Source organism: Grammomys surdaster, unplaced genomic scaffold (genome assembly GCF_004785775.1).
Source record: "Grammomys surdaster isolate TR1022 unplaced genomic scaffold, NIH_TR_1.0 242, whole genome shotgun sequence".
Classification (NCBI taxonomy): Eukaryota; Metazoa; Chordata; class Mammalia; order Rodentia; family Muridae; genus Grammomys; species Grammomys surdaster.
The window spans coordinates 4,580,596-4,604,014 of record NW_021604687.1 but is presented as its reverse complement, the minus strand read 5'-3'; the positions used below and the strand labels follow the sequence as shown (position 1 = coordinate 4,604,014).

The window sequence follows — 23,419 nt, the reverse complement described above, 5'->3', positions numbered from 1 at the left end:
CCATCCATAGTCTCTCCAGATCGCTTAATCATGAGATGAGGGGTGAGGAGGATTAGGGCAGAGCATCCTTCCAAAATGAGGCCATTTGATATCATCTTTGCTTGGAGAATTGTAATTAGCCTGTTAATTAGATTCTTGTGGGCTGTACTGCAGGCAGAGTTCTTAACTTTCCATCTTTCCTTCCCTCTTCCTATGAGAGTCTTGTCAACATTGTATAGACTGAAGGCCCTGACCTCCAACTGCTCCTTCTCTCTTCCTTCGTTGTTCTGGAGTTTCCCTTTATGAAGCTCTCACCCACATACTTCCGGGAGGTCCTGAGAAATGGGTTTCATTATTTATTATTCCCCTATGTTATGAATGAGGCAGCAAGACACAGAGCGGCTAAGCCACCTTCCCTAAGACCTTTGGTTAGTGAGAGCAACAGTCAGTATTTCACCTCAGAGTGCTCTGAACTCTGAGCCATGTGTCTTTGATGGTTCATTTGCTCGTCTGTAAGATTTGACATACTATTTAATCCACTGACCCAGACTCATATTGCAGCCCAGATGACTGATGCTATATAATAAGGCCCTGCCTCCATGACTTCCCTCATGATGGACAAGTTCCTTTTCAAAACAAAAGAAATCCTCCCTTTTATCATCTCTTTTAGTTATCTATAGATGAACAAGAAAAGTAACGAATAGTTACTCTAAAAACCTTTTGAGGGCATCTTTATATTTTATTTTTTTTAATAACAAAATGTTCCATGCTTTAAATACTTCAAAACTAACTACAAAAATGGGAAAAATTACACACAGAGACGACACTAAAGACAAACGTAGCGCTTACAAGAAGAATTGTCCTCACGGGATCAATCCAGGGCCCGGCTGTCTCATTCCTGTTTACAGATCAGGATGTTGGAGCACAGTGGTTTAAATAAACTGCCCAAACTCCCAGAGCCAAGAGGAAGTGCCTGAGACCGAGCCTTGCTCTGACTGGTTCTCATGGTAGGGTCCTTTCCTCCCTATCACCTGATCTTGTGGGGACCAAGGAACAAAGCATCAGCTTCTTGTCCTCACCGTCTGTCTGTTTCATGGCAGGAGAGTTTAGTAATAGCTGCCAAGGTCCAGCAGGTCTGGGTTTTTGGGCTTTGGAATTGGATGAATCTGAATTTGAATTCACATCCTGTCACTTAAGCCAGAGGCTTTGGGCAAGAAATATAATTTTTCTCTTTTTGTTATTTTCCTGTCTGTTGAAAAGAGACAACAATGATTCCTGTCACATAATGTGGTTTCTTGAGGAATGATCTGTTCCTTCTTCATTTATATCTCCCCAGAGATCAATCACACAGTGCCAGCACACAGAGAATCTGTGAAGTGTGTTAGCTGATACCAGTTGCCAGTGTATCACCACTGAGCTAAGATGTCAGAGTTAAAATTTAGGAATTGGAAGTCACTCACTTCAGCTTCCTCCCAATGGATTTCTGAGGGTTACAGAGGTGACATGAGCTGTCTCAGGTCACAAAACCCACTGGTCAGAATGGAAGGAAGGAAGTCATTATTTTAGAACAGAATAGGAACTGAATTTATTCATTCCCAAGCTCTGGTGTGCGCAAGGTACTCTGGTATCTAAGTAGTTCTTGGTAGCTAAATCTTTTCTCTCTGTTAGATGGTTACTAAGTTCTTATCAGAACAGAATTAGTCAGTGATTAGAATTATAGGTGAAGGAATTTACCCAAAGAAGGCAAACTGTTACTTCTTCCTGTGTGGTGGGAGTTGGAGGGTTGGATACACTCTCTGGGGTTCTTTGCCTAGCTCTCCTTCCTAAGATTTTCCTTAGAGACAAAGTATTATGGAAAACAAATAGGTTTTCCTCCTCTCCTCTGGACATATCACAGAGGGTTGTACTTAAGTTGGAAAATACATCTCCTGGTTGAAAAAAATATTTACCTTGACTAGCAACAGGCACTTGCAGAGGTCATGCGAAACACCTGTGTATCTGGGAGGTCATGGCATGGGGTCCACTCCATGGCCATTGCACCCTTCCCTTATGCCTATTGCTCATATCTTGGAAAGGTAAATTAAGCTAGCAGAAAGCTGCAAAGGCTCTGGGGGCGGCATCCTCAAACATTCATGCAGAGTGAGCTCTCTGGTAATACCACATGATGAAGCTGAGTATTCTAGCCATGGAGACAATAAGCTTGTAAAATAGAAGACGCTGCAAATCTCAGCATACAGCAGCTGACTCTTGTTCATTCCCACCAAGTCTTCAAAGTCATGGTTTCTGGCTCCGCTGTCAATTTTCACCTGAGTCTATTTGCAGATGCCGACATTCTCAGCCACAGAGTAGGTTCCAGAGGGCCACATAGCATCTCCCTCAGAGATGAGTACAGGTTCAGGATTTTGGAGAGCAGAAGACTCTCAGACTCAGGAGGGAAACTAGGGAGCCAAGCCTGTTGGGCTGCTCCAAAGAACCTCACTGTAGAGTGCCATGTGAGTAGGGTTTTGGAAGGAATCCTTAGGAAGCCATTTGTGTTCTGGGCTGCTTTTCCTATGAAGAGTGAAGGAATTATATAAGACACTGTTTCTGTTCCCTTCTGCTTGGATGATATAACCATCTTGTGGTTGGTCTCATCTATACACAGCCATGAGCACAAGTCTTCTGTCTCCTGAGTAGAACCTGGGGTGTCTGCCCCCAACCCCCACCATGGAATTACTGTTCCATATGTTTATTTTTCCAAACGTCCTTGGTGTTGGCAGGTAAAAGTGACTCAGGCTCAGGGGTGTAGACAGCACATGTTTTCCTTCAACAGGATGCTCAGAGGGAGGGTCTGACGCTGCTGATTAAATTGCTGTTGCCTTGGGAGGGTTTTTTTTTTTTCATAGAGGCATCCACACCGATAGTTGGGTTGTTTGGACATTAGAACACCTCACAGCAGCATCCTCCCTGGACTATGTTAGGCAGTGGAAGTGATAAGGCCAAGTTTTCCTCTCCTACAGCTGAAAATTGCTCTCAGCAAAGAAAATCACACTTATTTTATGTTTTGGAGAATTTTATACACCAGTATCATATTTATATCATTTGATCTCCCATCTCCAAACCCAGCTCCCTTCAACTCTCCACTTAATGAGCTCAACTTCATATTTAATCATATATATAACCATATATATATATAGATACACATAGACATGTATTATGTATGTATGTATGTATGTATGTATGTATGTATGTTTTCACCAGGGTTCATTTAGTGTTGTGCTTATATGTACTTGTAATTAGGACTGACCACACTTGGAATTGGATAACCTACCAGAGAGCTTGTCCCTAGAGAAGACTGATTCTCACTCTTGGCAGCCTTTAATTGCCTGTAGTTCTTCATCTATGGGTGGGGTCTTGGGAAATTTCCCTAACTCACATTGGCATCTTAACTGGTGTTGTCATTGTGCATGTCTTACAAACAGATGCATTTTTAACCAAGAGCTGTACTATGGGAAATGACACAGCTAACTCGTTTGAAGGGGGATAAATCATGTCTCTCTAATACTGGTTCACTTGGCAGCATTGGATTCTCATGCTTGGAGCAAAACACTCAGGGGAGAAGCAGACACTTTAAGTATATGTAATACACAACTCATTAAAATGATCCATTATGTGACAATGTTGGAACACCAACAACCAGACTATTCCACCCAAGTCTGGCTCATTGAGCTCCCTCATGCCTAGCTGAATGCCTGACACCTACTAAACACTCAATAAACTTTGATTAAATAAGTAAAGAGAAAGTGTTCACAAATAACCTCAATTGAAAAAAAATGAGAACAAAATTACAGGTGCATTATGATTACTAAGTAATAAGTAATATATACATCTATAGGTGCATATGTCATAGATAAATATTGAAAAGGGTCCACAAATGTAGCACTGTGGGAGAAATGCCATTTACCTTAAGAATTTGAATAACATTCTAAAGTTACTTTAGTAATAAAAGTCAAGAGATGATATTGACTTAGGAAACAACAAAATGCCAGCTTAGGTGTGCTACAGAGGATCTCAGCTCTGGTTAGAGTCCATTTGATCTAATTAAAACTGAGCCTCGGCTTCCTGAAGGGAAAAAGAAGGCAGTGACAGGGCCTTCACTCTCTGCTATGATGCTCAAATTAAGTGTAAGGTCCTGGTCCATGCTGGCCACTTGTTTTTGGAAATCCTTCCTGATAGATTTGTTACAATTGAGGTTGGCCTAGAGCTTCATTTGGATTGGTGCATACTGGACCTTCAACAGCAAAGGATCTCCACAAACCTACTAGAGGCAACTAGTATCCCTGAGATATAATAGCTCAAATTAAACTTAGGCTGTCTCTGTTCCAGCTCAGGACCAGCTTCTAAGGCACTGACAGGGTGAAGGCATCAATGAAATCTATTTGTAACACAGCAGAGGATGCTGGTAGCTTGCCTGAAATAAGGTTTTCTGTATTCATCTCCAGAGGCAATGATGTCCTCTTTGAGGCTGAGGACAGATTTAATGTTTTTTGTTTGTTTGTTTGTTTGTTGTTGTTGTTGTTGTTGTTGGGTTTTTTGTTTTTTTGGTATAAACTCAAACATCTGGCCAGGGGAAAGGAACTTGGTTTAGAGCAAAATTTAAGGTCTGGTCTTGTTGAGCAGCTGTAGGGCTTCTACTACCACCCAGACCTTGTCTCATAGGCTAGTCAGAAGGCAGAGCAAGAAGAGGTTTTAAAATGGCAATATAATTATGTAGGGGATCAGGTCTAGAGAGCTGCAGTGACTCATCTGGCTTACGGTGGTACTGGGGCCAGGGCCCCTGCTTCTGAATTCAATCTTTCCCCACCTCTCTTGCTGCCACTGTCTACCCCATGATTTTCTGGCTTTCAAGAAAGGTCTTTTTCAGGCTCCTTCAATTCAGGGAGGAGCATCTATGGGTGGAATCCGAGGAAGCTGCATTCCTTGCTTCCTGACAATGCTCACTCTTGTTTAGAAACCAGACCATGGTGTCTAAGGAAGAAGAAAGCAGTTTTCTTGAAATAAATCATTGTGGAGTGCACATGGCTGTAACCTTTTTGGCATGTGAATCAGGAATCTGAGCAACAGGGGCTTCGATGACAGCTCAGTGAGTGAAGAATTTGATAGGAAAGCAAAGGATCCAAGATCAGTTCCCCAGCAACCAGAAAAAAACAGCTGGGCGTGGCAGGGCACATCTGCAGTCCCAGCACTGGGGAAGCCCACTGGCAGATCCCTGGAGCTCACCAGCCAGTCCACCCACGTGAATCTCTGAATCTCAGGTCCCAGTGTGAGATTGTCTCAAACAGCAAGGTGCTGGAGGAGGAATGGTGCTAAAGGTTTTCCTCTGGCCTCCTTGTACTGTTCTCCCAGTCAGTACACATACCCATCCTGTGACTCTAGACAACTAACTCCAATTAGCAGTAATCAACGACTGATCCAAAAAATGGGTATCAGAACACAGTTGATCTTTGTAAGAAGTCTGGAAACACCTAAATACACAGCTGGTCAGGCTTTCTTACATGAATTGTGGTAAAGCATGCAGCCACTAATGTGGCACAGTAAAGTAACGGTAAGGATGTGAGAGGAAACTTGTCAAATTTCAAAAAAGCAGGCTAGGAATCATAATGCAATGTAACTCCAAATTGGTTTTTGTAAAGGTTTGGGAGAAAAAGGCTGTAAGAAAAGATATTAAAATACAATATATATGGGGAAAGGGGATAACATCTGAAATGTAAATAAAATATCCAATAAAAATACAATATATATGCATATGCACATATATGCACATATGTGCATATAAATTAGCACTGATCATATGACTGATATTTTACTTTTAATACATCTATGATTTTAATTTTAATTTTTAAAAGACAAACACACACTGCTCTTAAACTCAAAAATAAATGTTATTTAGAAGGAATTCCTCTGTGAAAATAGAGTGGAACTCATTGTTCATATATTACAATTTAGTTACAATTATAATTTTCAAAACATGACAATTGGATAGATATATATTTTGTTTCCTTTGTCAAAAGCAGAACTAAATTGTTTCAAATTTTTGAATTAAGCAAACAAATTTGATACAAAAAAGAGAGAAGGAATTCTTAAGACACTTCTTTTCTGCCAGCACAGGACCAAGAATTGCAGGCAGAAGCAACGTGCCAGGGTGGTACCCAGAGCAGACAAACCCTTGAGTGAGGATGGAACTCCTTTAGTGAGAAAGCCCTTGAATTCTGCAGGGTGATCTAGCTTGCCTCAGTTTCTCTCACTTGATCTGCAGGGCGTTCACCAGCTTGTCTCAGACATTTCACCTGTGGCCTTGTTTTTGAATTTTGGATCACACACTAAAGCAACTTGTACTGAGAATGCAGAACACAGACTAGTCCTATCACTAGCTGCGCTCTCAGTGAGTATACCCAAGGAAGATTGCAAACTGCATGGGACCCTGGAAGCAACAGAAAAAGTAAGTCCAGGGCATCTCGAGCACAGAAGAGAAAATGAAAAAGATAGGGGACTCAGAAGGAGAAAGGAGTGGGAGAGTTGAGCAACTGGTAAAGGAAAGTCCTCTACTTCATAATTGCGTGGGAAGAGTGGGGAACAAGAGGATGCTAGAAAAGAAACAGACCATGTGGATATAATTATTCCACCAGTGTGCCACCCCCCAACCTCATCTGGCCCAAGAGCTCCTGGCTCAGGCAGCCTGTTACCTCATTGTTGGTGCCGACATCTAGCAGGACAGGAAGGCACTGCTGTGGATTCACCCCTCCGCATGCTGTGTACAGGGCCAGCTTGCCCACAGGGATGCCCATGCCGTAGCAGCCCAGGTCTCCCAAACCCAGTATGCGCTCTCCATCAGTCACCACCACAGCCTGAAAAACACAGCAGGGCACCCTCAATCAGGAGCACCACCTCCATGACAAAGTGCTCATTTCAAAGTCCCAGCAGTCAGGCCTGACAGTTGGATGCCCGCTGACTTTGTTGGGAATAAAGCGGCTTGTCTGGGACAAGGCCAGAGGATTCATCAACTGCAGGTGGCTGGTCCTTTCTGGCAAGTGGGCAAGAATCCTCACAGAGGCCAAATGACAGAAAGACAGCGTTCCTTGCATTCTGAAGATTGGGTTGGGAGCTGCAGAAACAGCTGGAGAGAAATCACATCTAGTCTCTCTCTCCCTGCCCCCTCACTCTTTCCCTCACTCTGTCCCTCCCTCCCTCTCCGAGAAACTGAACAACCTCAGACTGAAGCTTGGGGCATGAGACAGGAAGGGAGAGATCTAAGAACAGAAGAAAAGGAAAGAAAAGACAGTCACGTTGCTGTTGCTGCTGCAGCCGCAGGGTTTTGAGGCCAATTTGCAAAGAACAGAGATTGCAACGTTTCCTAGAATCACGATTTTCTTATGAAGTCAGGTAGATTCTTTGGTCGTGTGAAGATAACTTTTTGTTAAAGAATCACTGAGGGCCAGTTATGTACTAGAGAGAGTTCTGGTACAAATCTTGCCTTTATCAGTAGACAGAGGTTGATGGAGCTCATGGTGATGACAGATATGACTATATGATCATGATGGATGCTCATTTTTCACTTAATAAATATTTCTGAAACACCTTCTTGATAGTAAGACATATCTTGGGGGGAAGGAACTTTTGTTTGCTTACCTATAAAATTAAATATGTGTGGACCTAAATGAGAGAGGGAGCATATTTGTTAACAGTTATAACTCTCAGACAGAAGCTTGAAAGCAACAGGACAGTGCAGGGACAGTAGAGATTGAGATATTCCTGTAAGGCGACTCACTCTTGTAGGCTTTGTAGATGAAAGGACACACATACCAAGCATTGGACAGGAAGTGGTTGTGGGGGTATAGGCAGAATGAAACACCTTTCACAGGAAAGAAAGTTAAGCCGTGTGTAAAATGTGTGTGAGAAGCAAGGAGGTGTAAATTCATGAATAGGAGGATGGGGAGTGAGGGAGAAATCAGTGAAGGGTCAGAAGCATCAGGCCAAGGGCAAGGGCAATCCCTTGAGGTCACAGTGAAGTTGCTTCTATGTCACTCCAACAACCTTACTATCGTGGGCTCCCATTGTCTCTGTAAGAGTTAAGCCTATCAGCGTCTCATCCATCTATGGAAATCTGGCTTTTTTTTTTTTAAACAGGATTGAAGACTAGCTCTGAGCTATAGATGTCCTGTGTGACCCCATAGAACCAATGGGCTATAGAGGGTTAGTTTGTCTATGTAAGGACGATGCTGGGATAAAGAGATGAAGACCTATTCTTGCCCTGGAAGAGCTTGTGATTCAATACACAAAGATATCTTCCCAATTTTTTTTTTTAACTTCTCCAGGGGTGAAGCACACATGGGCCACGTCTGGCATTCTTTAGAAAAAGGTGCAAAGATTCTAAAAACACTTCACGCCAGGAAGTGAATTTTGACGAGTGCAGGAGACTCATGAAAATCATGCTATTTCCTTCTCAGATTGCTCTACAACTTTTGTGGTGAGTGATTACCACCCACGTCCTATACTCCCTCCTTCTCTCATGGTCTGGCCACTGGAGTGGCTAAGGCTGATAATTCCACACAAAAGTGAGCAAGTGGAAGCTCACAATTTTCCTGGTCTACATACACTTGTCCTGTATCAGCTGAAATTTAGTTATTGTGTTAATGGTTCCAGGTTAGTTATCTGTGAAGCCCAGAAGACTTGTTAAGGTCACCTTGGCAAATGTGGAACCCCTCCTAGTCAAGCTTTGGGTTTCTGGTTTAGAGCTGTCTCTGTCACTCTATCTCACTGGAATAAAGCACTTGTGCTTTTGGCAAGTCTCTCCCTGCCTCAGCACCCAGTCTTTGTACCTGCCTTTCACCTCCTTTGGGCAGCATTTCAGCTAAAGTCTGTGCTCTCATGCTTCCTCAGGAGCCCCAAACTCTACAACTTTCTACCATCTGTCTGAATCAAAGCTTACTGATTCAGGTTCCCATTCTGTGGTTTTTTTGTTTGTTTGTTTGCTTGTTTTGTTTTGGTTTTGTTTTGTTTGTTTAGAGGGAAGCTGTTGTATACCTCTTTGCTCTGAATTAAAACATTCCCTCCTGTGGAGAAGAGAGATAGGCTAATAAGACTCAAGGGATAAACACAATACACAAGGTTCAGGGATTCTAAATTTACAGGAAGTTCCTGAAAGTTACAGGAGTCACAAGATCCTTTCCTAAGATTACATAAGCAATGATAATAGCTGGGAAGAAGAGACTCTTTGAATGGCTGGGCTGCCTGCAAGAGGAGCTGAGAGTTGCAGGGATGCAGTTTTCATGAGTTATCACCATACTGGGCTGGTCTTTTCAGTGATGTAGCCATCTAGGAGTTGACTACTTATGGAGTAGCCCCTCAACTATCCAATAAACTCACTGGTTCACTAAGGCTTACTTAGGTAGGATCATTTTTTTGACCTGTTGTTAGTGCTCTATCTGGGGGTAGATGTTTGTTTATGTCTCTCAGGATGCCATCAGTGCTGTCTCCCAGACGGGGAATGTTCCAGGGAATTAATTTCACTGCATGTTCAACTCTTCCTAAGTGAATTCCTCACCACCTATCATCAATTTTCAGTTCTACTGTGCAAATGGTTGACTAGGTATAACAGCTTCTCAGGAGGCTTGCCCCTCTTCTTTCTTTTAGGCCTTCCTACTAACCATTGTCAAGGTCATTGTATCCAAAGCTCATTTTGATGTCATTTCCAGAATCAAAGACTGTGCTAGCTAATTTTATTTCAGCTTGACAAAAGTTAGAGTAAAAAAAAAGAGTCATTTAGGAAGAGGGAACTCTCAACTGAGAACATGCCTCCATAAAATTTGCCTGTAGGGAAGTCTGTACTGCATGCTCTTGATTGCAATTTGGGGTAAGGGAGCTCAGCTTATTGTGAGTGGTGCCATACCTGGGCTGGTGGTCCTAGGTGTTATAAGAAAGCAGGCTGAGAAGCCATGAGGGAACAATCCAGTGAGCAATGATCCTGCATGCCCTCTGTTTCTGTTCCTGTCTACAGGTTCCTGCCTTGAGTTTCTGTTATGACTTCTCTTTATGATGAACTACACGCTGTATGCTGAAATAAATGCTTTCCTTCACAAGTTGCTTTTGGTCATGGTGTTTTCTCACAAAACCAGAAACATTCTAAGACCTTCACCAATTTCTAATTGTCCCTATGGACACCTAAGTATATTATGTAACATATTTTCTGAAAGTTATCATTGTTATGTCTCTCTAATATAATCGTATCATCTGGCTAGTAGTCTCTTCAGTCTGAGGAATGCATCTTTTTCTCAGCCTTTATATTTATTTCCTGCCTCCTGGAGGATCTTTCTCTTCATCCTTCAGCTGCACAAATGGGGTTTTTCCTCTCTTGTGAACTCTTAGCAGTTGTTGTATCTAATGCTCTGTGTCACCTTTCTACATTCTGCAAACACTAGTAAGAACCTCCTGGGTACCAGGACTCACACAGAATACGACAGCTGGGAACTGCCATTTGTATGTCCAATACTGCTTTCAAGTTTCATCACTCCCTATACAAATGGATTCTTATATCCTTTTCTCCTTTGAAAATTTTTACTTTGCTATCTTCCTGTCAGGGGCTAAATAGAATTAACAGCCCTTTGGGGGTCCTATGTATGGAACAAAGAGCTTTGGGTCTTTGTTTCCTGTGAGGGCTGTCCCTGGGAAGGCTAGCAATAGACTATTGCCATGGCTATAGAGGCCACTGAGGCCAGATCCTGGAGCTGGACCGTTTCCCTGTAAAGCTGTGGCCAAATGTTCCAGACACAGAGATGTAAAATGCTCTGCTTATTGTACCAGCATCTATCTTGCAAAAGAGGAATGAGAGTTACTCTGAGTTCCCCATAATTCTGCTGTCTCATGAGCATTATTAATTTGTTTTCGGCTTCCTTATTTGAGGAGTATAGAAGGAGCTGTGATTCATAAACTCTCTAGCTTGGGTCATTAGCCCTCACAGTACTTCTGACCTCAGCTTTTGACTCTTTCTCTTCTTATCCCTGGTCTTCCCCATCAGAATCCTAGAACCTAGGAAGAATTGCTGGTCCAATTTACCTGCCCTCTTGTTTCCCCATATCTCCTAAGGACAAGACCACCAACCTTCTTTGATGTTTCTTTGTGCATTGTCAATCATGCCCAGCTGACTATAAAGTTCTGCTGATCTTGCCTGGTCCATCCTTCTGGCATCTGCTCTATGACTCTCACACCATTTCTACTGCCTTTGACCAGCCAGTCCCATTTCACAAACCACTCCCATAATTTTCTGACTTATTTTTACTCTTGAAGTCTTTCCATCCTATTTTGTTTTTACAGAGCTCATCCGGATGCATCCATTTCTTACCCCCCTATAAAACAAAAATCAGACATTTTCTCAGCTTGACTTTTAAGATTTCTACTTACTATCCATTCTGCCTTTTGGACTTTTCTGTCTTTTCCATGTTTCATCCTAACTAAGGCACTTCTGGTTTTGTATGGGATTTTCACCTCCCTCAATATGTGGTATCTAACCCATCAACTCTTTAATTTCCTTGACTGGAATTCTACCATTTTGTGTGGTTCAAGGAACTAGTCAAAATTCACTTATCTCCACGAGGCTTTCCTCTTGAACTTCTCACTCTTTTTCTATGAATACTGAGAGCATTTTTCTTTGCCCAAAGTAGCTATCACTCTTTTTGTTGTAATATAAATATTCATGTTTCCTTGTCCTTCATAACAGTTGCAAGCTTTTTAGGGGCAATGTTAGGTTGTATTTTATTTGATTCCTTAGCTTTTGGCTCTGAGGCCTGCAATGTGAAACATACTCAATTATTGGGGCGAATGATAGCTTTAACAGTGTATAAAGTGGCTTCTTGGCTGGCCATGATTCAAAGCCAGTATAGTTAAGTTCAGAGGGAAGATATTACCTCTCATTATTCACAATAGCAATGGAATTAATTCTGGGAACCACTTAACTAGTTCAGTGGGTTGTCAAGGGCTTAGGGAAAGTCTGGGCAATGCCTTTGGGTTTGAAAAGCCAGCAACAATTTCTGGAATGACAGAACTTCAGTTTCTTTATTTGGATGTTGGAAAAGTCATGGTTCCCTTCTCATTTTAGACAAATAGGGATGTCTGAAGGCTGGTATGCTATGTTCTTTCTTGCCTGCCCTCCTCAGACCCATGACTTTTTCTGATTTATTGGGCATGTCCCTTAGCTTAACTAACCAAAGACTGACTAGAAGATCTTGAGTTCTCCATTGCTCTTGGGCTACCTTAGATTTACAGCTGTGATTGTGGGCTGCCTGCAGACATTTTCAAACTGTTTTTCTTCTCCCTTTTGTTTTACTCTTCCCTCTTACCATCCTTTTCCCCCAATGCCTTCTCCCCTACTCCATAACATAAATAACACACATTCTTTAGTTTCAAATCTTGGTTCCACTCCTCACTTGCAAAGAACCTAGCCTCTCAGATCCCTTGTCTATAAAGCAAAGATAAAAAGAAGCCCTGTGACTACAGAGAAAAGGCAGTAAGTCAATCTGTGCAATCCACTTATATAATCCTGCACGAAGTGGGGCTGGTAATGTCTGCCCGAGGTTATTCCTTACGCAGGAATGAAGGAGTCAATTCCCAACTGCTTCTCTTGGCTATTAACCTATCTGGAGAATTTTCTCTACCTGAGCCATCTTGCCAGGAAACCACACACTCTTCCCAAGTTCAGCCTGCAGCCAATGACTGATCATACTGAGACTACAAAAACCTGGCCTCTCCCCACCAAAATTCATCCCAGCTCTCAACCTGACTCCAAGGCTTTGCTGAGTCTTTCTCAAGACCTTACTACAGGCCACTGTGATGTTGTGTACTGTTCTGCCACCTTCCACATATAGATACTAACCCAAGAGACCTTCTTGGGTCAAATTGACAAGTTAATTTCTGTCTCAAGAGATTTTCAGCAAGGTCTGTCTCTGACACTGACACAGGAGGTGTGTGCCACATTCTGGGCCTGTGCATGATGAGGTAGGCACAAGGCCTTAGCAATTTGGGCCCCGTTTTAGCATCTGTGTGGCTGGTGCTTAGTGATGGAGGCTGCTGCTTTGGCTCTACCATTCAAAGGCCCCTCTTCTCAGAAATGGTGGTACTAGGCTGGAAGAAATATTTCAGACTTGAGGAAGCTGACAGGGAGAGCTCTCAGTTGAGCCTTTCCTCTGCTGTTGGCAACAGTCACTCTGAGGAGACAAGACAGTGATTTTTCACTCCTTTGTATGATTTACACTGGACAGCGCTGAGTGACCTCTTCCTTGAAAAAGAAAGTCCACAAAGCTTTATAGTCCTGAGCTTGAGATCTGGGTTCCACTTAGTTATCTTCTTGCAGTTCAGTGTTTCCTGGCTTTCTGGCCAAGAAACCACAGAAAGTTATTTGTTTAATCTTCCAAATTGATTCAGAAGGTCCTCTGAAATCAACCCTCTTTCCTAGCCAAGCAGCGAGCAACACTAGGATCTAAACACTCTGAGGCCTTGAGAAACTGCCTCTCTGAGTCAGCTGCTGCGGGAGAAGGAGTTCAGCACCAAGGTGTAGTTTGTAGAACAGCCCTCATCCTGTGGGTGACTTTGTATCTTTCTGGCTCCTCTTAGCAATGTCCACTTGACTCTTGAATGTTCTTTTGAGCAATGTCCCCCCTTTCTACCCATCCTTCAGGGCCCAGCTTGGGGGTTTCAGAAGGAATCTTTCCTGAGCGTTGTTCTCAGTAGTCTCTGAAAGTGCCCTGAAGGGGTGATAAGCAGAGTCCCTGTGGAAGTGAGGAGATTTTCTCCCCCTCTTTTTTAAGGAACAAAAAAGACTGCAGCTTGCAACTTTCTGAACTTTTGAAAGGGTTCCTTGTATGACAGGAGAGGGAGCCTTCAGAGAAAGGCTGTTGGGTGGGCCAGGGTAGAGTGTCTGGTGGGTTATGGAAAGTCCAGTCAGCTCCTGTTATTTCTTTATACACCATGACACAGGCTCTATATTCAGAGTGCCTAGTTTTTCCACAGAAGGAAAGAATCTAAGTTCTTATATATTTATTGTTTTCAATGAAATGTGATTTTAAAATGTTGCCTATAAATTCAAAAATTTTAACAGCCACCAAGGGCCAAACCAAGCATATCTGGGTACAAGGCATGTGACTACCCACTTGTGGCCTCTGATTCCCAGAAGAAACTTCTGTTTCCTTGGCTGCCCTTTGGTCCTGCATAGCTACAGGCGGTATAACGGCTTCCAACACCTTCTATAAGGGCAATGTTCATTTGTGTGCTCTTCAGTGTCCACAGACACTGTTATGGGTAATCCATAGCAGGAATGCAAAGCTCAGAAAGGCTGTTTGCACACATAACAGGCAAGGGGAAGATTTGTGATCAGAACCCTTTATGTGTCTGTTTGTAAAGTCAGGGATGTTTTCTGTATATGGTCACCAGAATCTCTCTAAAGTGAGACAGGAATAAAGGGTGAATGTTGTCCCCTTTGGAGCTTCATGAGGAGGGAGGCTGGGCAGCTTATGTCCTGTCTGCAGTTTGCTCTGTAAGTTCCTCTCTTTGGCATGGCATTCTGCCCTTGTTTCCAGCTAAGCCTATCTAACCTGAGTTCCTTGAATTTAGTGCTGCACATCTGTATCACAGAGGTCCAGGGAACTCCCTGAGAGGAGATGCTTTCTGAAGGGCAGACAAATGCAACTGAGTTAGATGCCGCTCAGCAGGCTAGATCAGCTCATGTATCTTACAGCCTTCTTTGATGTCTGGATGTCTATCTGGAGTCCACTTGAGATACTCTTCCTCTAGAATGACCATAAAGCTCCTGATTTAATCTCTGTCACTGCCTCTCTGCTAGCTAGTATTCAGTATTCAGATGTGTTTCACTATGTGTTTACTGAAGTCAATAGCTACTTAACTCCCATGGTTCTATCTCGAGTTTACATTCTGGGTTTTCAAGCATGACATGAAGAATCTAGAGACAAAGCCTCTTTGTTTTTCATTTTGAAATTCTTGTAGGAGGACCTGATGATAATTGTGCATATTGTTCCCCAACAAGGAACCAACTGGAACCTGAGGTTTGATCCCTGTGCCAGCCTGGAGGAAAGGGTACCATTTTACTTCCCGTTGAGCAAGAGAAATTTACATTAGGTGTTCTAATTGCTCATAATTTTCCCGAAAGTACTGTATGTATATACCTCTATTCCTGCCACAGTGCCTAGTACATGGAAGATGCTTAAAGTATCTGCTGACTGAGTTTATTCACCTCAGCAAGCATATACTAAGGATCTACTATGCATGAGGTTTCTCCATGGTTGAGCTGTCCAGGCATGTGGAAAAGATTAGTATGCTGGACCTCAGCATCGTGCCCACTCAGGTTAGCCTAAAGTTAACTCTCCAATAAACGAGCTGGCTCCCCTAATGTCCTCAATATTTTATTATAGTTTCATTCTAGACACACCCTGGAAACATGTTTCCCTGGGACAGTGGCCAAAACTTTCAAGGCCAAGGCCTTGCATACTACTGGAGTCCAGGCAGATCAGCACAGGACAAAGTCACACCCAGATGGAGATGTGAGGATGAATCACTCACCGTGGCCAGTGCTGAACTTTGGCTGCAGCTCAGACCTGGCTGCAGAAAGCCAAGGTCCTAACCCCTTTCTACTCTTGTTCTAAATGCTCACACTCCCTACCCAGAGCCTGCTATGGGCAGAAAATCAACACAGGCCAGTAGAAAGAAGCTCTACTTGGTACCCTTTGGTGAAGAATGAGCGGTTCAGGGAACTAGCACGGGAGGAGGGAGAGGATCCCTACAAATGAAGCAGTGATGACCCATAGTCTTCCAGAGGAGCCAGGGTGAGGTGAGCAGTGGGCCCCAGAGTTACACTGTGTTTAACTCCAACACCTTTTGGGTCCTGGGCTGGAAATTCCTTCGTCAAGGAGCTATCAGCTACACTCATGTTGCTTCCATAATTCCAAAGCTAATTGGCTCAGATGCCAGATTACCTCAAAGTCCTCCATATGGAGCACCAAACAGTTTGCATTCCATATTATAATCTCATCTTTTTTCTCCCTTAATTTTTTTGAGGAGATGTGATATTCAGGAAGCAGTGGCAGCTTCACTTTGTCACCCTGCACATATTCTCTCTTTGCTGTGCTACTCAGGGCACAACTACTCATGTCTGCTCACCATAAACCCTTCTCTTCATGCAGAATGTCCTCACCTATATCTTCAAGATCATCAATCTAAGGCCTGGTTCCCATGTCATTTCACCATGAAGTCAACCTAGAGTTCTCTGGGATGAAAGTCCTATCTCTGTGATTACCTACAGCTTAGCTCTGATCGTGTTCCACCTGGCCAGTCTGCTGTGCTACTGTCCTGTTTTCATTATGAAATGTTTGCTACTCCAGAAGAAGTCGATGGTGGATTTCTGCCTACATCCCCAAGGAAACTGGCACAGGATATTCATTTGGCAGGTACTTGACTGAATACTGTACATTTCTTTAGACTAATATTAGAAAGTTTACCTATATATGTAGTTAGTGCAGATCTCTTTTCTATGATGCATCTGTGGGGGACTACAGAAAGTCTGTTATCAAGGCCTAGGTAATGGGGGAAGTATCCTGCCTTCAATGCCATAATAACACATTTCATAGGTAGAGTTAACACCAACACAGATGGCAAGGATCCCTCCAGCAGCAGGGCAATAGCAATGAAAATAAGATCATACCTTAATATTGTCCTCTGGCCAAGAGTTCAGCATTGTTGCAATGTGGCCTTTGTCATGAATGGTGATAAACAGCCCACTAGGAAAAAAAAAAGTGTGTACACATAGAGAAACCAGGTAGTTGACGTAGAAACAGAACAAAGGCCATGAGTGCTGGCATCAATTGCATTGCTGAGTTTTGCCATTAGCCCCAAGGAAGATGGATTTTATTTCAAACCTCTGAAAGGTCCTGGTATCTTTCCTTCAATTGCTTCTCTCCATAGGACCAGAAGAGCACTGGGTCAAAGGCTTGCCTATCTAGAACAGTCTTCTCTAGAGACAGAATCTTCTATTCTTTTCTTTAGATCTGGTACTAGAATCTCCAGACTCACTAGCCCCAAGAGTGCCTTAGCAACTGTGTGGGTCTGTATTCCAGGCATGTGCTCCAAAGTACAAGCCACATGGCTAGGACTACAATGTGGACATGAAAGTTGGAAAGTATGGACACGTATGCACCAGGAACCTGAAATGGGAGATGTAGCTGGGGATGGGAAGAAGGGGTGGGTGCTTAGTATAAGATGCTTTTCTCTGTGGGACAGGAGTCTAACAATACCAAATTTAAACCTAGTCTTCCAGTCTACTGTAAATGTATTTTTTATTCACTGCACGTAATTGTCTTGGCTGTTATCCCAGGCCTACTCCTAGAATCTTCTAGCCTCCATACAGTCTAATCTAGGTCTAGAATGTCTCCATTCTCTGAGACTTAATGTTGAATAAGCTGATCTCTAGCTCTTTCTGAACTCTGGTTGGCTGGTTCAACTCAACTGTTCTTGCTCAAACTCCTCTCCAACCTAACTGACTCAATCTGGCTTCTCTCTCGACTTCTTCTTTTTGCTCCACTTGGCCTCAAACTAACTCAGGCAATCTATTCTAATCTTCTATCGCCTTCTCATTCTCTGGCTCATTCTGTCTCCACCTATGTGTAGCTTGTTCAATCTCTGCAACCTGTCTCTGTACAACTGTCCTGGTAAAACTACCTCCTTCCTCTCTCTCTGCACTATTCCCTTAAATAGCTTCCCTTTTCTCCTCTTCTCATGAGAGTTGGGCATATCCTATTCTGTCAAGTCTTTCTCTGATTTGTCACTTTGTCCATCACTTTCAAATATAGGTACTTCCTTCTACAAATTAACTTTACCTTCATTGTTTGGGATTAAAGGTGTATATGTAGCGAGTGTCTGTATTCCAGTCAGAGGGCTTAAAGGTGTGTGCTAAGAGCTGAGCCACACTACAACTAGAAACAGTTTTCTTCCCCAGTAAATAACATAATCTCTGGGTTCACAGTGTGATCAAATAATCTTGCAATAATCTACTATGAGGGTCCAGTTGTAAATGTAAGATAATAGCATACACTCAATTTAATATCTTATCACCTGATTTAGAGTCTTTAACATTTAGACCCTAAGAACATGGACATGAATCTCTGCTTTAGGATTAGGGGAGAGAAAACATGTGGGATTTAGGGATTTCTTCTCTCTCTTTTCACCCTAATAGATAACCATAAAATTTATATACTCAAGTTTTCATTATCCTAGAAGTGAAACAAGATTCCTGGCTTCTGGTAGTGATACAGAGTACCCTTGTTCCAAACAACTATTATAAAATCATTCATTTATAAACAATTTATTTTACTGTCATATTTAAAATATGTGTTTGTGGGTTTGCAGCAATGGCATTGACCAAATGGTGTCAGAAACTGTAGGAGCATTTGCCTTTGAAAGCAGCAACTATTCTTTGAAATATGCGGCTTTGCAGCTTTTTGCCTGAGGGCAGTCCAATCTTCAAACAGCTTGGAGCAACAGAAAGTTACAGACTTACAGGTTGAGGTGCCTGAGAACAGTGTTGGCAGTAGAAGGAACATCTGGACAGTGAAGAGTGAAATCTGAAGGGAGGAAACTTCAGAGAGAATTGACTCTCAAGTCTGGGTAAAAAAATTCCCAGCCATTGACTGGACATGAGCAAGAAGTCCAAGGAACTGAGTGGAGACCTTGGTTCTTGCTGATTTGGGCGGACGGAGCTTAGAGTATGAATCCAGCTTAGTTACCTCTCTTAGGACAAAAACCTACTTTTTAGAGAAACAAATACAATCCATATAAGTCAGGATACCAGAGATATCCATTATAACGACCTGCTTATTTCATTTATGTTTGAATTTCCTAAATAAAATGTGTGTATGTGTCCACCTACACATGTCTGTCACACATGTCTGTGAAAGTCAGAGGCTGAAGTCATGAATTTTCTCTCTTATATTTTGAGATGGTGTTTGACTAGACTGGAACCCCAGAGATACCTTGTCTCTCCCTCCCTAGAGTTAGGATGGCAGGGGCTCATGACTATCCTCAGCTCTTTTAAATGTAGCTTTTTAAAATTAGGTCCTCACATGTGCATGAAAAGTGCTTTTCCCACTGAGCTATCTCTCCAACCCCCATGTAGTATTCTGAATGTCAGTTTCTTACTCAGGCCATTCTTTCTCCTCTCCCCAATACTAAACTAAAATCAAACAAAGAACTAAAACTAAACCAAAACAAAAACCCAGCTTGCCTACAGGAACCTCTTCTATTTTGATGCCTCCCAATAATTTTCCACCCACCAGAAGAGTAGTGTGTCTTTCATTAGCATCCCGTTACCAAACCTCCAATGACATTCACCTCTTTGAAGGCAATGGACACTTTTCAGCCCATCATCTCCTTTTTTTTTTTAAACAAAAATCCAATCATTTGTTTGTGTGTGTGTGTGTGTGTGTGTGTGTGTGTGTGTGTGTGTGTGTATGCAGTGCCCCTATAGGCCAGAAGAGGGCTTTGGATTCTCTGGAGCCAGAGTTACAACCAGTTTTGAGCTGTCTGATGAAGATACTGAGAACTGAACTCTAGTCTTCTGCAAAACCAGCAAGTGTTCTTAACAACAAAACTGTTTCTCTGTCCGTCCTCTGGCTTCTTGACAGAATTTTCACAGAATTCTACTAACCCCCAACCCACAAATGTTGGCTTTTGAGTCTCCTTACTTTTTTCCGTCCTTCTCTGACTGCTCTTATTTACTCTTTCATGCTGGTCACCCAGCCATGTTTGTGATAACATTCCTCAAATACTTCCTGTATCTTACATTCAGTCTTCCTCTATGCAATCTTATCAATGCCAAAAGCATTGAGTTTCAAATATCTGAAGACAAGAATTTCTCATTTTGAGTGCTATTGACGTTTTATGTTAGAAAATTCTTTCCTGTGCAGGCGAGGTTGTCCTGAGCCTTGTAGCATTTTTGGCAATCTCTCCCTCTCCCAATATATGCCAGCAGCACCTCATACTCTGCCATAGCAGGAAAAGCAGCAGCAACAGCAGCAGCAACAGCAGCAGCAGCAGCAGCAACAGCAACAAAATGTCTCCAGTCACCAGCAAATATACCCAGAGGGGGGAAAAATCAGAAACTTTGAAGGGATGACTCTAGACCTATGTATTAACTGCCTGTCTGACACACGTCAAAGGCACTTGCATGTAACCTGTTTAAGACTAAATTTATGATCTAGTCTTTCACCACTGTGACTCGAAGACAAGATAAAACACAGACTCATTCCTTTTATTCTCTAGCTGTCAGCCACACTGGCTTCCTTTCCAGACTCTGTGTAGCCATGGGCCTCCTACCTCATGGTTTTCAGGCTTTTCCTTCTGCTCAATACCCTGTGCTTCCTCACTCTTCATGTAGCTAATTCGTTCTCATTATTCTGATAATTTCCAAATCAGGGTAGAAGGCCCTTGGTATGAGTTCCAAGTCCCTTAACCTTGCAAGCACAGACTCATTTACTCCTTGGCTAATTTCTCCACATTAGATTGTAAGCATCACAAAGGCAAAGTCTGCATCTATTTTTGTGGTCTTTCAGCACCATATCCTCCTGCTTGGTTAATAATACATGCTGAGTATACTATCTTTGAACAAGGAGAAACTCAAATCAACAGGTGTTAACGATGATGTTCAAGTGATAAAGGAAGATTGTTGAATAAAATAAGGTGAGAGTTGCCACAAAGGCAATTTGTGTGACTGCTCTGAAGGAATCCTGTGAACTGGGTGATAATTGGTGGTGCTAGAGAGTGCTGATATATGTGTGAAGGCTAGTGAGTGGGCCAGGGAAAAGAAACACAGTTAAGATGTGGGGTATGGGGTTCTACTTTTGAAGGGGATGGTGTAGACATCTGGATTAATTTACTCATAACACTTATGGCTTCCAGGTGAAGAGTCCTAGAATATACCACCCTTAAATATACCTCTTCTACTTAGACACTATTTTGAGCTATTTCATTGTGAACTGAAGTTTTCTGGGGGAAAAGAGAAGTCACACCTGTGTTCTACAAGGCTGATTAAAACTGATTATGGAGGGTTGGAATGTTGCCAGATTATCTTCTGCTATCTTTAGCTCTCAGTGTCTGATCTAATATCCTTTGATTTTTCAGGTAAATGCTTTTGGAATGGATTAACAGGTCTCTTATTCCACTAAAAGCTAAGAATGCTATTAGATAATATCTGAAACCTGTAACAGATTATTTTTCTGTGCTGTAATTTGCCTACCTGATGTTCCCACTAAAACATTTGAAGAATGCCTTGATTTATAACTTCCTTTTGTTCTGTAACTATAAAAGTTTTCTGCAACTGTTACCTAATTGAAATATGACGTTTGAGGAACCTGAATCCATGTTCCTGGGCCATGTTCACTCATGTGATTCCAGGATAAACTATGTCTTATCCCTTTGTGTTGAGATGTGTGTTTGTTGCATGGGAAGACCCAGAAAAGGGACATTCATTTTTCTGTTTGTTTGTTTGTTTATATATTTATGTATGTATGTATTTATTTGGGAACAGGACTCACTATACAGCCTAGACTGGCCAGGCATTGTCTATGTGGACCTGGCTAGCCTTGGACTCACAGAGATCCATGTATCTCTAAAGGAGAGTGCTACACTAGGCTTAGATTTTCCTTTTGTAAAGAACATTTACATTTATTTAATAATTTCCTGTAGCAAGCAGCAAGAGGACTCTCATTCACATAACAGAACTTTTGCTTATCTCACTTGAACCCAGATGGAGGCTCAGTAGGATGCTTAGGGGAGGACAATCACATGTGTGTGGAGGCAGGATCCATGCTATGGTTTAGAGCTAAATGGAGCAGTGTACAAACACAAGCAAAGAATGATTACTACAACTATGTGTGTGGTATATCAAAATCAGCCCTCTAGACCCTATTATGAAATTGGATTCTTTGGCTTGTTGATGTCTAGTTTCTTGAACTTTTTATATATTTTTGATATCAGTTCTCTGTCAGATGTATGGTTGGTGAAGATCTTTTCCTATCCTATAGACTGCAATTTTGTCCTATGGATAGTGTCTTTTACCTTACAGAGCTTTTCTGTTTCACAAGGTCTTATTTATTAATTGTTGATCTTAGTGTTTGCACTACTAGTGTTCTGTTCAGGAAGTTGTCTCCTGTGCCAATGTATTCAAGGTCATACCCATTTTATTTATTTTTATCAGGTTTAGTGTATCTGATTGTCTGTTGAGATGTTTGATCTACTTGGACTTGAGTTTTCTGCAAGAATCTAAGCAGAGGAATCTCTGATAGCCAAGAAGCACTTAAAGAAAGACATGTTCAACATCCTGAGCCATCAGGGAAATGCAAATCAAAATGACACTGAGATTCCATCTTACCTCCGTCAGCATGGCTAAGATCAAAAACTCAAGTGACAGCACATGCTGACAAAGATGTGGAGCAAGGGGAACACTTCTCCATTGCTGGAGGGACAGTAAACTTGTATAGCTACTTTGGAAATCAACTTGGTGATTTCTCAGAAAATTAGGAAAGATCTACCTTAAGGCCCAGCTATACCATTCCTGGGCATATACCCAAAGTACACTCCACCATACCACAAGGACACTTGCTCAACTATGTTCATAGAAGCTTTATTCATAATAGCCAGAAGGTAGAAACAACCAAAATGTCCCTCAACTGAAAAATGGATAAAGAAAATGTGGTACATCTACACAATGGAGTATCATTCAGCTATTAAAAACAAAGACATCATGAAATTTGGAGGCAAATGGATGGGAACTAGAAAAATCATCCTGAATGAGGTAACCCAGACCCAGAAAGACACACATGATGTGTACTCACTAGTAAGTGGATATTAGCCATAAAGTAAAGGCTAATTATGCTACAGTCCACAGACCCAAAGAAGTTAAGTAAAAAGGAGGGCTGAAGGAAGGATGTGTGAATCTCACTGAGAAGGGGAAATAAAATAGACATTTTGGGTGGATGGGGGCGCTGCCTGGTGGTGGGAGTGGGAACAAGAAGGATCGTGTGGGTAGAGGACAGAGGGAGAAAGTACTGGGAGAGACAACTGAAATAGGGAGGCATCTCTGGGATGAGGTAGAAACCTACAGCAATGGAAATTCCCAGGAATCCAAGAGGGTGACCCTAACTAAGACTCCTAGCAATGAAGGATATGGAGCTGGAAATGGCCATCTCCTATAACCAGGCAAGACTTTCAGTGAAGGGATTGGAACCTCAACCCAGACACAAAACTTTTGACCTACAATTTGCTCTGCCTACAAGATGTGCTGGGACAAGATGTGCCAGCATAATCATCATCAGAGAGGCTTCACCCAGCAAATGATGGAAGCAGATGTAGAGACCCA

At 42.3% G+C, this 23,419-nt stretch overlaps 1 protein-coding gene across 1 annotated transcript in view; it reads right to left on the bottom strand.

Annotated features, from left to right (window-relative positions):
• Window positions 1-23,419, bottom strand: part of Me3 (malic enzyme 3) — a 175,977-nt gene that overhangs the window by 39,641 nt on the left and 112,917 nt on the right. Inside the window, exons 4-5 of the mRNA XM_028774705.1 lie at window positions 16,715-16,790; window positions 6,702-6,863 (exon numbers count right to left, since the gene is read on the bottom strand). Of these exons, the coding sequence (XP_028630538.1) occupies window positions 6,702-6,863; window positions 16,715-16,790 (238 nt within the window). The remainder of the gene's footprint in view (window positions 1-6,701; window positions 6,864-16,714; window positions 16,791-23,419) is intronic.